A 15,051-nucleotide genomic window follows, 5' to 3' on the forward strand; every position below is an offset into this window, starting at 1 on the left:
TGTGTTGCTATATTAATATATCACTATAAACAAACATATGAAAGCCCACGAAACAAGATGAACGTTAGCTAAAAGCTAAATGTGGCTAATGTTAGTAAAACAGAAGACAATTCAGACCACACTCGCTTGAGGACAAGTGAACAGTCCGAGGCCAGCATTTGTCACAAATAATATCATAAAACCCTAAAACGATTAGCTTGGTCTAGCCTGAAAGTTATCATTCTAGCTATCAAAGCTATCTTTTTTTTAAACGTATGGCTCAAAACCAGTCTAATGGGGGTCAATATATGTTAAGCTATTCTGAAAACATGACAGCAACATTTTAGTTTTTGTGTGATGAATGTGTGACAATTCGTGCAATATTTATCCCATTAACCTGTTAAAACTGCTGGGTTGTGTCTGGGTTGCTCTGGTAATTTCTCAACATCAACAAATACACAAAAGTCAACATAACTAAAATAATGTTAGCTAAAAGCCAACCAATTTTAGTAAAATAGAAGACAATTCAAACCACACTTGCTTGAGGACAAGTGAACTCAGAGGCCAGCATTTGTCACAAATAATATCATAAAACCCAAAACGACGAACTTTGCCTAGCCTGAAAGCTATCATTCCAGCTATCATAGCAATCTTTTTTCAAGCTCAAAACCAGTCTAATGGAGGTCAATATATGTTGAATTATTCTGAAAACATGACAGCTGTTTTTGTGTGATGAATGTGTGACAATTAGTACAATATTTATCCCATTAACCTGTTAAAACTCCTGGGTTGTGTCTGGGTTGCTCTGGTAATTTCTCAACATCAACAAATACACAAAAGTCAACATAGCTAAAATAATGTTAGCTAAAAGCCAAGCAATTTTAGTAAAATAGAAGACAATTCTAACCACACTCGCTTGAGGACAAGTGAACAGTCCGAGGCCAGCATTTGTCACAAACACATGAAAGCCCACAAATCAAGATGAACGTTAGCTAAAAGCTAGACGTGGCTAATGTTAGTAAAACAGAAGACAATTTAAACCACACTCGCTTGAGGACAAGTGAACAGTCCGAGGCCAGCATTTGTCACAAATAATATCATAAAACTCTAGAACGACGAGCTTGGCCTAGCCTGAAAGCTATCATTCTAGCTATCAAAGCTATCTTTTTTTTTTTCAACTATGGCTCACAACCAGTCTAATGGGGGTCAATATATGTTAAGCTATTCTGAAAACATGACAGCAACATTTTAGTTTTTGTGTGATGAATGTGTGACAATTAGTGCAACATTTATCCAATTAACCTGTTAAAACTGCTGGGTTGTGTCTGAGTTCCTCTGGTAATTTCTCAACATCAACAAATACACAAAAGTCTACACAACTAAAATAATGTTAGCTAAAAGCCAAGCAATTTTAGTAAAATAGACGACAATTCAAACCACACTCGCTTGAGGACAAGTGAAGAGTCCGAGGCCAGCGTTTGTCACAAATAATATCATAAAACCCTAAAACGACGAGCTTGGCCTAGCCTGCATGAAAGCTATCATTCCAGCTATCAAAGCTATCTTTTTACAAGCTCAAAACCATTCTAATGGAGGTCAGTATATGTTAAGCTATTCTGAAAACATGACAGCTGTTTTTGTGTGATGAATGTGTGACAATTAGTGCAATATTTATCCCATCAATCTGTTAAAACTGCTGGGTTGTGTCTGGGTTGCTCTGGTAATTTCTCAACATCAACAAATACACAAAAGTCAACATAACTAAAATAACGTTAGCTAAAAGCCAAGCGATTTTAGTAAAGTAGAAGACAATTCAAACCACACTCGCTTGAGGACAAGTGAACAGTCCGAGGCCAGCGTTTGTCACAAATAATATCATAAAACCCTAAACCGACTAGCTTGGCCTAGCCTGAAAGCTATCATTCCAGCTATCAAAGCTATCTTTTTTCAAGCTCAAAACCAGTCTAATGGAGGTCAATATATGTTAAGCTATTCTGAAAACCTGACAGCTGTTTTTGTGTGATGAATGTGTGACAATTAGTGCAATATTTATCCCATTAACCTGTTAAAACTGCTGGGTTGTGTCTGGGTTGCTCTGGTGATTTCTCAACATCAACAAATACAGAAAAGTCAACATAACTACAATAATGTTAGCTAAAAGCCAAGCAATTTTAGTAAAATAGACGACAATTCAAACCACACTCACTTGAGGACAAGTGAACAGTCCGAGGCCAGCATTTGTCACAAATAATATCATAAAACACTAAAACGAGGAGCTTGGCCTAGCCTGAAAGCTATCATTTAGCCGTCCAACTATCGCTAAAACTCTCTAACCTTGTACAAGCAGGGAAAAATTTTATTGAATTTGGATGTCTTTTTTTTAATAGGGCTCAAAACCAGTCCAATGGAGGTCAATTTATGTTAAGCTATTCTGAAAACATGACAGCAACATTTTAGTTTTTGTGTGATGAATGTGTGACATAACACATCAGTGCAATATTTATTAATACATCCCATTAACTGTTAAAACTGCTGGCTTGTGTTTGGGTTGCTCTGGTAATTTCTCAACGTCAACAAATACACAAAAGTCAACATAACTAAAATAACGTTAGCTAAAAGCCAAACGATTTTAGTAAAATAGAAGACAATTCAAAACACACTCGCTTGAGGACAAGTGAACAGTCCGAGATCAGCATTTGTCACAAATAATATCATAAAACCCTAAAACGACGAGCTTGGCCTAGCCTGAAAGCTACCATTCCAGCTATCAAAGCTATCTTTTTTCAAGCTCAAAACCAGTCTAATGGAGGTCAATATATGTTAAACTATTCTGAAAACATGACAGCTGTTTTTGTGTGATGAATGTGTGACAATTAGTGCAATATTCATCCCATTAACCTGTTAAAACTGCTGGGTTGTGTCTGGGTTGCTCTGGTAATTTCTCAACATCAACAAATACACAAAAGTCAATATAGCTAAAATAATGTTAGCTAAAAGCCAAGCAATTTTAGTTAAATAGAAGACAATTCAAACCACACTCGCTTGAGGACAAGTGAACAGTCCGAGGCCAGCATTTGTCACAAATGATATCATAAAACCCTAAAACGACGAGCTTGGCCTAGCCTGAAAGCTATCATTTAGCCGTCCAACTATCGCTAAAACTCTCTAACCTTGTACAAGCAGGGAAAAATTTTATTGAATTTGGATGTCTTTTTTTTTTGATAGGGCTCAAAACCAGTCCAATGGAGGTCAATTTATGTTAAACTATTCTGAAAACATGACAGCAACATTTTAGTTTTTGTGTGATGAATGTGTGACATAACACATCAGTGCAATATTTATTAATACATCCCATTAACTGTTAAAACTGCTGGCTTGTGTTTGGGTTGCTCTGGTAATTTTTCAACATCAACAAATACACAAAAGTCAACATAACTAAAATAACGTTAGCTAAAAGCCAAGCAATTTTAGTAAAATAGAAGACAATTCAAACCACACTCGCTTGAGGACAAGTGAACAGTCAGAGGCCAGCATTTGTCACAAATAATATCATAAAACCCTAAAACGACGAGCTTAGCCTAGCCTGAAAGCTATCATTCCAGCTATCAAAGCTATCTGTTTTCAAGCTCAAAACCAGTCTAATGGAGGTCACTATGTGTTAAGCTATTCTGAAAACATGACAGCTGTTTTGTGTGATGAATGTGTGACAATTAGTGCAATATTTATCCCATTAACCTGTTAAAACTGCTGGGTTGTGTCTGGGTTGCTCTGGTAATTTCTCAACATCAACAAATACAGAAAAGTCTACATAACTAAAATAATGTTAGCTAAAAGCCAAGCAATTTTAGTCAAATAGAAGACAATTCAAACCACACTTGCTTGAGGACAAGTGAACAGTCCGAGGCCAGCGTTTGTCACAAATAATATCATAAAACACTAAAACGACGAGCTTGGCCTAGCCTGAAAGCTATCATTCCATCTATCAAAGCTATCTTTTTTCAAGCTCAAAACCAGTCGAATGGAGGTCAATATATGTTAAGCTATTCTGAAAACATGACAGCTGTTTTGTGTGATGAATGTGTGACAATTAGTGCAATATTTATCCCATTAACCTGTTAAAACTGCTGGGTTGTGTCTGGGTTGCTCTGGTAATTTCTCAACTTCAACAAATACAGAAAAGTCTACATAACTAAAATAATGTTAGCTAAAAGCCAAGCAATTTTAGTAAAACAGAAGACAATTCAAACCACACTGGCTTGAGGACAAGTGAACAGTCCGAGTCCAGCATTTGTCACAAATAATATCATAAAACCCTAAAACGACGAGCTTGGCCTAGCCTGAAAGCTATCATTTAGCCGTCCAACTATCGCTAAAACTCTCTAACCTTGTACAAGCAGGGAAACTTTATTGAATTTGGATGTCTTTTTTTTAAATAGGGCTCAAAACCAGTCCAATGGAGGTTAATATATGTTAAGCTATTCTGAAAACATGACAGCAACATTTTAGTTTTTGTGTGATGAATGTGTGACATAGCACATCAGTGCAATATTTATTAATACATCTCATTAACTGTTAAAACTGCTTGGTTGTGTCTGGGTTGCTCTGGTAATTTTTCAACATCAACAAATACACAAAAGTCTACATAACTAAAATAATGTTAGCTAAAAGCCAAGCAATTTTAGTAAAATTGAAGACAATTCAAACCACAAGCCCTTAAATGGGGCAAATGTCAAAAACAAGCAATGAAAAACTTGATTTATTTTGGATATGCTTTTTTTTGTGTGTAGGATTTAAGAGGTTAAAGGTGCTCAAAACCAGTGTATTGGAGGTCTGCGTTGCTATGGTAATTTCTCAACGTCAACAAACACATTAAAGTCCACATAACTAGAAGAACATAAGCTAAAAGCCAGATCTGACTGATTTTAGCAAAATGGAAGACAATTCAAACCACACGCCCTTTAATGGGGAAAATGTCAAAAACAAGTAAACAGTCCGAGACCGGCATGTTAACTTCATACTACAAAACACCCAAGCGACAAACTTGGCAGAGCATGAAAGCTGCCACTTAGCAGTTCCAACTTTCCAAGAACTGTTAAATCTCCCCGGACAAGCTTACTCTTAACAAGAAGCAACGACATGGCCATTTGAAGTAAGCAGCAAAGCCTCTCCTTTACTTTGACAAAAGGACCATCCATGTAAACGCTTGTACGAGCATAAAAAAAATCGTTATTTATTTTGGATATATCTTTTGCTACCCGGGTTTAAGACAGGGGTGTCAAAGTCATTTTAGCTCAGGGGCCGCATGCAGTAAAATCTATTCCCAAGTGGGCTGTAATGGTAAAATCATGGCATAATAACTTAAAAATAAAGACAACTCCAAGTTGTTTTCTTTGTTTTAGTTTAGCCAAAAACAGAACAAGCACATTAATAAAACGTACCCAAATAATCCTCTGGACAAAATTCTTTTTTTTTTGTCACGAAAAAGGGAGGTTTTATGGGTTGGTGCACTAATTGTAAGTGTATCTTGTGTTTTTTTTAACGTTGATTTAATAAAAAGAAAAATAATAATAATAATTTAAAATAAAATAAAAAAATAAAACATTTCTTCTGCGGCCCGGTACCAATCGGGCCGCGGCCCGGTGGTTGGGGACCACTGCTTGAAAACATTTGTATGCACGTACAACAGTTAAGACCTTCAGTATATCTGTTTGTGGAATTAAATTATGGAATGGATTAAGCAAAGCAATCAAACAATGTACTAATATGATCCACTTCAAGAAACTCTTCAAACTTAAAGTGTTTACAAAATACAAAGAAGAAGAATCATGATAAACATTCTGAATTTATTCATCCATCCATTCTTTCATTCTCAAAATAACCTTACTTATCTCATCGTATAGAATATAACTTACTTCACCAATTTTTTATTTATTTATTTATTTTTATTGTGATTACTTATGGAGTATATTGTGAATACATTGAGAACAGGAAGTGAACAATAGTTTTAGCAACTGTTATGTAAAAGAATAGGGGTAGGATTAAATAAGCTCTGCTTCTTCCTACCCCTTTTCGAACATGTTGAAAAGAGAAACTGGAAATTGTGATGTATCATGTTGTATGCTTGCATGTTCCAAATAAACTCTAACTCAAACAGGTAGTCACCTGAAATGGTTTTCACTTCACAGGTGTGCTTGAAGCTACAAAACATATTTTCAGTTATTTCACCTTTTTTTGTTGAGTACTTAACGCCACATCAATTTTGCCAGTATTTCTGCTTTCTGTGACAATCTGCAATGTAAATAGTCATGAAAATAAAAAAAATTAACACATGAATGAAAAGGAGTGTCCAAACAGTACTGTATTTTTTTGTACATTTTTGGCCACTGCAACTTTACACACAGTTTGAACAGTAACACTGTGTCTGAATATGGAAAAACAAAACACTGTACTTTAATCAAGTGATTATTTGGCATGCCACGAGATGGAGCCCGTTCCATAGTTTTGACATAAAGGATGCAAACAGCCCCTTTATTAACGTCCATCTTGACTGCTGGATACCCCTTGCTACATTTCATTTAATCACCAACCTTTTTGAAACCAAAAGCTACTTCCTGGGTACTGATTAATGCAAAGGGCTACCAGTTTGATACACACTTATATAAATTTCCAGAAATAGCCAATTTGCTCAATTTAACTTAAGTAAATAAATCTATATATATATAAAAAAAAGGGTATTTCTGTCTGTATTCTGTCGAACATTTTTCCTGATTAGGATTAATTTTAAAATTTTGATGACATGTTTTAAATAGGTTAAAATCCACCCTGAAATAAGATTTAAATTTGATTCTACAGATTTTCTAGATTTGGCAGAATATTTTTGGGGAATTTTATTCATACGTTTGAATAAATATTACACAAACATTCTTCGTCGAAAAAACAGAAGCTAAATTTAAGAATTAAATTAAAATGTATTTATTATTCTTTACAATAAAAAAATTAATTTACTTGAACATTGATTTAAATTGTCAGGAAAGAAGAGGAAGGAGTTTAAAAAGGTAAAAAGGTATATGTGTTTAAAAATCCTAAAATAATTTTTAAGGTTGTATTTTTTTCTCTAAAAATGTCTTTCTGAAAGTTATAAGAAACAGAGTAAAAAAAAAAAACTGAATTTATTCAAACAAAAGAAGACCAAGTCTTTAAAATATTTTCTTGGATTTTCAAATTCTATTTGAGTTTTGTCTCTCTTGGAATCAAAAATGTCGAGCAAAGCGAGACCAGCTTGCTAGTAAATAAATACAATTAAAAAAATAGAGGCAGCTCACTGGTAAGTGCTGCTTTTTGAGCTATTTTTAGAACAGGCGACTCATCTGGTCCTTACGGGCCACCTGGTGCCCGCGGGCACGGCCTTGGTGACCCCTGCTCTAGCGCTTGTCCCTTTTGGGGTCGCGGGGGGTGCTGGAGCTTATCTCAGCTGCATTCGGGCGGAAGGCGGGGTACACCCGGGACAAGTCGCCACCTCATCGCATGGCCAACACAGATAGACAACATTCACACTCACATTCACACACTAGGGCCAATTTTAGTGTTGCCAATCAACCTATCTCCAGGTGCATGTCTTTGGAGGTGGGATGAAGCCGGACTACCCAGAGGGAACCCACGCAGTCACGGGGAGAACATGCAAACTCCACACAGAAAGATCCCGAGCGCAGGATCGAACCCAGGACTACTCAGGACCTCCGTATTGTGAGGCACATGCACTAACCCCTGTTCCACCGTGCTGCCCCATTTAATAAGCACTCCAGTGTAATATTGCATATATTTTATTCATAATTTTTTAATAAATGATACATATAGGCATGAGGCGTATATGAAAATAAGTATCTTATAGTCATGCAGTGTCATTGATTGCTTAGTTGTTTGTCGCTCCTCATCAGACTGCTGCAGTCCAGCCTCCTAAAGTGCTTTCATGAATTTCAGGCAAGCTCTTGGGCCAGGAAGCTGTTCGCATCCCCCCACGTCCGCGTGGCCTCCTTGTGTGCTCAGCAGCGAGGGTTGCCCATCCGGCAGTAACAGACGGTTCTGAAGATGCGACAGTGGCAGAAGGCGCACAAGTCGCAGCAAACGTTCCCCGCAGATTTACAGCTCCCCCACAAGGGAACGCAGTCCGCAGTTGGGGGGAGGCGCCTCTTACTGCCGATCTTGTTCTACGTGATGGAACAATAAGACACATTATGACACGGAAGATAAGAAACCAACAGGCGTGTTAGATTTACTGTAAGTGGTCTGCATAGGCTGGTTTAGCGAAGTGTTTCTTAACCATAGGGCCGCGAAAAACATCTGTTTCTCAGCTGTGGTCCATATGTGCGGCAGCAGTTGTAGTACACTTTTTTGCCACTTGCGGCAGTAATCACAATATCAAACAAACAGAAGAAGTCAGAAGCTTAAAGGCCTACTGAAACCCACTACTACCGACCAGGCTGTCTGATAGTTTATATATCAATGATGAAATATTAACGGGGCAACACATGCCAATACGGCCTTTTTAGTTTACTAAATTGCAATTTGAAATTTCCCGGGAGTTTCTTGTTGAAAACGTCACAGAATGATGACGTGTACGCGTGACATCACGGACGGTAAGGAAATATTGGCGCTGCGCACACACACAGCTAAAAGTCGTCTGCTTTAACCGCATAATTACACAGTATTTTGGACATCTGTGTTGAATAATCTTTTGCAATTTGATCATTTAATAATGGAGACTATAAAAAGCAATGTTGTTGGTGGAAACCGGTGTATTGCAGCTGTCTTTAGCACCGAGACACAGCCGATGTTTCTTTGTTTGTTGTGAAGCGGAGCGGTCAAGCGAACATATTTTCTCTACGTCAACCAGCATGTTTTTGGATGGGGAAATTGTGATATATATCTTACCGGAGACACCATCGGATTATTCGTCGTCCTGCAGCAGCGGCAGCTGTGAGCTTGGCTCCTCGGCTTCTCTCTGAGACACTTTGTGTTCACCGCAGCCATCCGACCTCGAGGTATGTCTTTACAATCTTTTACCATCTTTAAAATCTCACTAAAACACTATTAAAACAATAAGCAGATAAGGGATCTTCAATAATTATCCTAGTAAATGTGTCTAATTACATCTGAAACGCTCACACTGCTGTCGCCCGGAGCCGTCACTTTTTTTTTTTCTATTCCTTCATTATCAATATCCTTATTCACAAATCTTTCATCCTCGCTCAAACTAAAGGGGAAATTGTCGTTTTCTCGGTCCGAATAGCTCTTTTTGTTGGAGGCTCCCATTAAAAACGATGGGAATATACGTGGAGCCCTGCAACCAGTGACGTCATCGTCTGCTACTTCCAGTACAGGCAGGGCTTTTCTTTAGCGACCAAAAGTTGCGATCTTTATCGTCGATGTTCTCTACTAAATCCTTTCAGCAAAAATATGGCAATATCGCGAAATGATCAAGTATGACACATAGAATGGACCTTCAAGTTTAAATAAGAAAATCTCATTTCAGTAGGCCTTTAAGTCACAGAGAAGTTTCTTAAGCACATAAATTATGACTAAAGTGGTGAAGATGTTTTTTTTTTGCACTTTGATATTAGTGACAGAAACATACATATTATTTATTTTTAATAAAGTTCAAATTTATCTTACAAAATGTATTTTTATCAATTTTGTTGAGTCCCTTCTTTCTCAGTATATTTGATGAGTATTTATTTTCACCTAAACCTTGATAATAATCTTTGTGATTCACACATGCCTTCATATCCTTTGACAAGGTTTAAAAGTTAAAGTACCACTGATAGTCACACACACAAACACCAGGTGTGGTGAAATTGCCCTCTGCATTCAACCCATCCCCTTGTTCCACACCCTGGGAGGTGAGGGGAGCAGTGAGCAGCAGCGGTGGCGGCGCTCGGAAATCATTTTGGTGATTTAACCCCCATTTCCAACCCTTGATGCTGAGTGCCAAGCAGGGAGGTAATGGGTCCCATTTTTACATTCTTTGGTATGACTTAGCCTGTCAAACTGTAAGTAGGTTATGTTATTAGCAGGAGATATAAATCAATAGTAAGATTACTAATTCAGCGTTAAAGGGGCTGTTTGCAAAATTTACACAGATGCCTGGAGGAAGTGTATCGTGCCGTACTATAGGTGTTAAGTGGGCCCAGACACGGCACGATTGTCCTAGCGTGAGTACTCTCGAAGACTCCATAATCGATTAATCATGCCTCATTCCTGCACATTCAGCTCTTTTAGGGGGAAAGAATGTGCTTCTTGGAAGTGAAAACCGTAGAACACCATAAAGCCATGGTGTAAACTTATACCGGACGTTAAAAAACTTGCACTTTTAAAGAGTGTCACATTGCGATTCGGCGCCGGCTGATTTGCAAGGTGATATCTGCGCACAGACCACTTGTCCACAATAAAGGCTGTAGCATCTGCGTCCTCCAGCCAACTCTTTCACGCTGCGTGTTAAAGGCGGGAATAAAGAACCTTTTTGTTCGGTGTCGCTGCCTGTGTGAAAAACACAAAAACGGGTGACGGACATGAGTCAGGGGTTTGGCTGCTTGATCTTAACAGACAGCAGTTGTGGTGAAGCGTATCCTGCTGAGTTAATCATTGCTGTGCACACACATGTCCCGTTTCACTGGTTCTGTGTGAAAGGCACAGGTGTTACATGGGGAAAAACATGCAGATTTGGTTCTAAATTTTTACTGATTCAGACTAAAATGTTTTGAATTGGTTTGGTTTATTTAACATGTTCTAAAAAAAAGATTTGTACATAGCATGTTCATAAGTCGATGAATTTATTTATTGCTACCTGTGCCAACATGTGTCCGTTTACTTTTTTTTGGGTAGCAGTTGTAATTTTAAAGAAAGGATTTGTAAAAACAAATAAAGTTGCAGCAGTGGCATATGGCAGTGGTTCTCAAATGGGGGTACGCTTACCCCTGGGGGTACTTGAAGGTATGCCAAGGGGTACGTGAGATTTTTTTTAAATATCCTAAAAATAGCAACAATTCAAAAATCCTTTATAAATATATTTATTGAATAATACTTCAACAAAATATGAATGTAAGTTCATAAATTGTGAAAAAAAAAATGCAACAATGCAATATTCAGTGTTGACAGCTACATTTTTTGTGGACATGTTCCATAAATATTGATGTTAAAGATTTAAATCTCGGCCGAGTCATACCAAAGACTATAAAAATGGGACTCATCAAGGGTTGGAATTGGGGGTTAAATCACCAAAAATGATTCCTGGGGCACTTTAACTTTAAATTAACTTTTCTTTTTTTGTGGAGAAATGTTTAGAATTAAGTTGATGAATCCAGATGGATCTCTATTACAATCCCCAAAGAGGGCACTTTAAGTTGATGATAACTTATGTGTAGAAATATTTATTTATAATTGAAGCACTTGTTTATCTTTCAACAAGTTTTTAGTTATTTTTATATCTTTTTTTCCAAATAGTTCAAGAAAGACCACTACAAATGAGCAATATTTTGCTCTGTTATACAATTTAATAAATCAGAAACTGATGACAGAGTGCTGTATTTTACTTCTTTATCTCTTTTTATCAACCAAAAATGCTTTGCTCTGATTAGGGGGTACTTGAATTGAAAAAATGCTCACAGGGGGTATGTCACTGAAAAAAGGTTGAGAACCACTGGCATATGGTAAGGTAAATGGTAAATGGGTTGTTCTTGTATAGCGTTTTTCTACCCCTTTTTAAGGAGCCCAAAGCGTTTTGACAGTATTTCCACATTCGCCCATTCACACACTGACGGTGGGAGCTGCCATGCTAGGCGCTCACCAGGACCCATCAGGAGCAATGGTGAAGTGTCTTGCCCAAGGACACAACGGACGTGGCTAGGATGGTAGAAGGTGGGGATTGAACCAGTAACCCTCAGATTGCTGGCACAGCCACTCTACCAACTTCGCCAAGACGTCCTGTAAGGGGAGGCAGTCATAAAAACAACAACAAAGATAACATACAGTGTTGGCACTAGGAATTTTCAAAATGGCCATCAAGTCATAAAAATGGGGTCCCGCTGTAAAGTTTTGGGGTGCCACTTTTTTGTAACTGTTTTGAAAACAAACGATAAATGTATGCACTATCCTGTTATATCTCACATTCTATACTGTGTTTTGAAAATAAAATATATAATACAAAAGAAAAAACAATTATGCATATGAAAATGTATTCAGTTATAAACATTCATTCACTTTCTTCTTTCCTTCATGGATCTAAACTATACGGCTGCAATAATTTGTTTCTCTATTTTTATTTAATACATTGTAGATGTATTTATTTCAGTATAAAAGTGTAAAACAATTTTTGTTTCTCATGAAATTATGGTAATCGTGTGCCGGGGCATAAATGCATATGACAAATTTAATTGATTAATTTCACCTGTAGGTAGATCATCAGTTGTTTAAAAACCGCCACATCTACACTTTCATTGCAAATAATGCCAACAAACTTAAAATTTTGCAAGTGAGTTTCAATTGTCATTTAATACAGTGGCACTCAATGCCCCTAGCATTTCATGTCTGTCTTGATGATGGCCTTAAGCTGTGTGTTCCCCTTTAAGAATGGCGGTATGTGGGGTGAGTGATATGAGTAAGTGAGTGGACAAGTTAGGAGAGGGAGCGCTGGCATGTTCAGGAGTATTAATAGCATGGTGTATGCCCGGTTGGCTTTGTGGAAAACATGAATAAAGACTTGTAACAAATCGACGGCCTTGTCATTCCGACCACATATGCGGTCCTCTCCAAGGTTTCTCATAGTCATCATTGTCACTGTCACGACGTCCCATTGGGGTGAGTTTTCCTTGCCCTTATGTGGGCTCTACCGAGGATGTCATTGTGGTTTGTGCAGCCGTTTGAGACACTGGTGATTTAGGGCTATATGAATAAACATTGATTGATTGATTGATTGATTGATTGATTGATTGATTGATTGATTGATTGATTGATTGAGCTTATTTATTATATTTGTCTTTGAGATTGCAAAACTGTATTTTTTTTTTTTTTTACTGAAAAATATAAATACCGGTACATGCAAACTCACCTTTTTGACCTTCTTTGTTCTCTTCCTCCTTCCAGGTTTTGCCAGTTCTGCTGGACAGAAAACCGTAAGTGTGACCAACAACAACAAACAACAACAACAACAACAAAGCAGTGTGTTGTTTTCCACTTACCTACAATGACAACTGGTGGTTGCAAGCCGGGGTTGATGTTTCGAGAGAGTGAGTTGAACATGGTCACCTTGTTGGTGGACAGCCTGTCGTCGATCATCATGTGGGCGGAGCCAAAGATGTAATCTGAGGTAGCAAAGACGACGCAGCCCAGAAGCAGGAAAGCGTGCATTTTTAAAATCTTTCCTCTGGAGCAAAAAGCAAAAATATTGGACATGTCTTAGTGGTCTGACAGTAGAGATGCTCTTTGTTATTTTTCTTATTAATATTAATTTACAGCATGTACCGTAAAAAGGCAGTTTATTCGCTAAAAAACACCCTTTCTGACTCACTCTAAGGCAGGGGTCACCAACACGGTGCCCGTGGGCACCAGGTAGCCCGTAAGGACCAGATGAGTCGCCCGCTGGCCTGTTCTAAAAATAGCACCACTTACCAGCGAGCTGCCTCTATTTTTTGAATTTTATTTCTTTACTGGCAAGCTGGTCTCGCTTTGTTCGACATTTTAAATTCTAAGAGAGACAAAACTCAAATAGAATTTGAAAATCACTTGTTTAAATGAATTCATTAATTTTTTTACTTTGCTTCTTATAACTTTCAGAAAGACAATTTTAGAGAAAAAATACAACCTTAAAAATGATTTTAGGATTTTTAAACACATATACCTTTTTACTTTTTAAATGCTTTCCTCTTCTTTCCTGACAATTTAAATCAATGTTCAAGTAAATGTATTTTTTTTTGGAAAGAATAATATATCAATTTTAATTTAATTTATCATTTTAGCTTCTGTTTTTTCGATGAAGAATATTTGTGAAATATTTCTTCAAACTTATTATGATTAAAATCCCCCAAAAATATTCTGGCAAATCTAGAAAATCTTTATAGAATCAAATGTAAGTCTTATTTCAAAGTCTTTTGAATTTCTTTTAAATTTTTTGTTCTGGAAAATCTAGAAGAAATAATGATTTGCCTTTGTTAGAAATATAGCTTGTTTCAAGTTGTTATATATTCTAACAAAGTGCAGATTGGATTTTAACCTATTTAGAACATGTCATCAAAATTCAGAAAATAATCTTAATCAGGAAAAATTACTAATGATGTTATATAATTATTTTTTTGTATTTTTTTCAAAAAGATTCAAAATAGCTAGTTTTTCTCTTCTTTTTTTCGGTTGAATTTTGAAGATAAACTATGTTTCAAAATTTAATTTTCATTTTTTTCCTGATTTCTCCTCTCTTAAACCGTTCAACTAAGTGTTTTTTTCATCATTTATTCTCTACAAAAAACCTTCCGTAAAAGGAAAAAAAAATGTACGATGTTATGACAGACAGAAATACCCAATTTTTAAAATATAAATATTTATAGTTTTATTTATTAAAGGTAAATTGAGCAAATTGGCTATTTCTGGCAATTGATTTAAGTGTGTATCAAACTGGTAGCCCTTCGCATTAATCAGTACCCAAGAAGTAGCTCTTGGTTTCAAAAAGGTTGGTGACCCCTGCTCTAAGGCATAATAATTTTGAAATAATAACACTACAGCATACATGCTTGCAATCATTGTTTACACCAGTAGACGGAAAATTATTTCAGATATGTGTTGAGGTTTCGCAATATAGACTATAAAACAAAGTTTCTTACGTATGTAACATTATCACTGGAGGACAATGAATAGCTAAATATGCCACACTACACATTGTAGAGTAGGAAGATCATACTAACCGCCAATCGCAAGCTAAAGCTCTTGAATGTAAACATAAGTGGGGAGATAGGTCTTTAGTATTGATGGCAAAGAGATCGGTAGGTTGTGAGTTCGAACCCTTGCCGAGTCATACCAACGACTATAAAAATG

The 15,051-nt window shown here is 36.9% G+C and overlaps 1 protein-coding gene across 14 annotated transcripts in view; it reads right to left on the reverse strand.

The window, feature by feature from the left end:
* Positions 1 to 15,051, reverse strand: part of asip1 (agouti signaling protein 1) — a 213,461-nt gene that overhangs the window by 151,737 nt on the left and 46,673 nt on the right. For 2 of the 14 annotated variants that reach the window (XM_061875048.1, XM_061875038.1), the window contains exons 2-4: positions 13,209 to 13,393; positions 13,079 to 13,128; positions 6,205 to 6,267 (exon numbers count right to left, since the gene is read on the reverse strand). In XM_061875048.1, the coding sequence (XP_061731032.1) occupies positions 6,205 to 6,267; positions 13,079 to 13,128; positions 13,209 to 13,377 (282 nt within the window). In that variant the 5' untranslated portion in view covers positions 13,378 to 13,393. The other 12 variants (XM_061875049.1, XM_061875044.1, XM_061875050.1 and 9 more) reach the window with 10 other exon arrangements.

Source organism: Nerophis ophidion, linkage group LG16 (genome assembly GCF_033978795.1).
Source record: "Nerophis ophidion isolate RoL-2023_Sa linkage group LG16, RoL_Noph_v1.0, whole genome shotgun sequence".
NCBI classification, from domain to species: domain Eukaryota; kingdom Metazoa; phylum Chordata; class Actinopteri; order Syngnathiformes; family Syngnathidae; genus Nerophis; species Nerophis ophidion.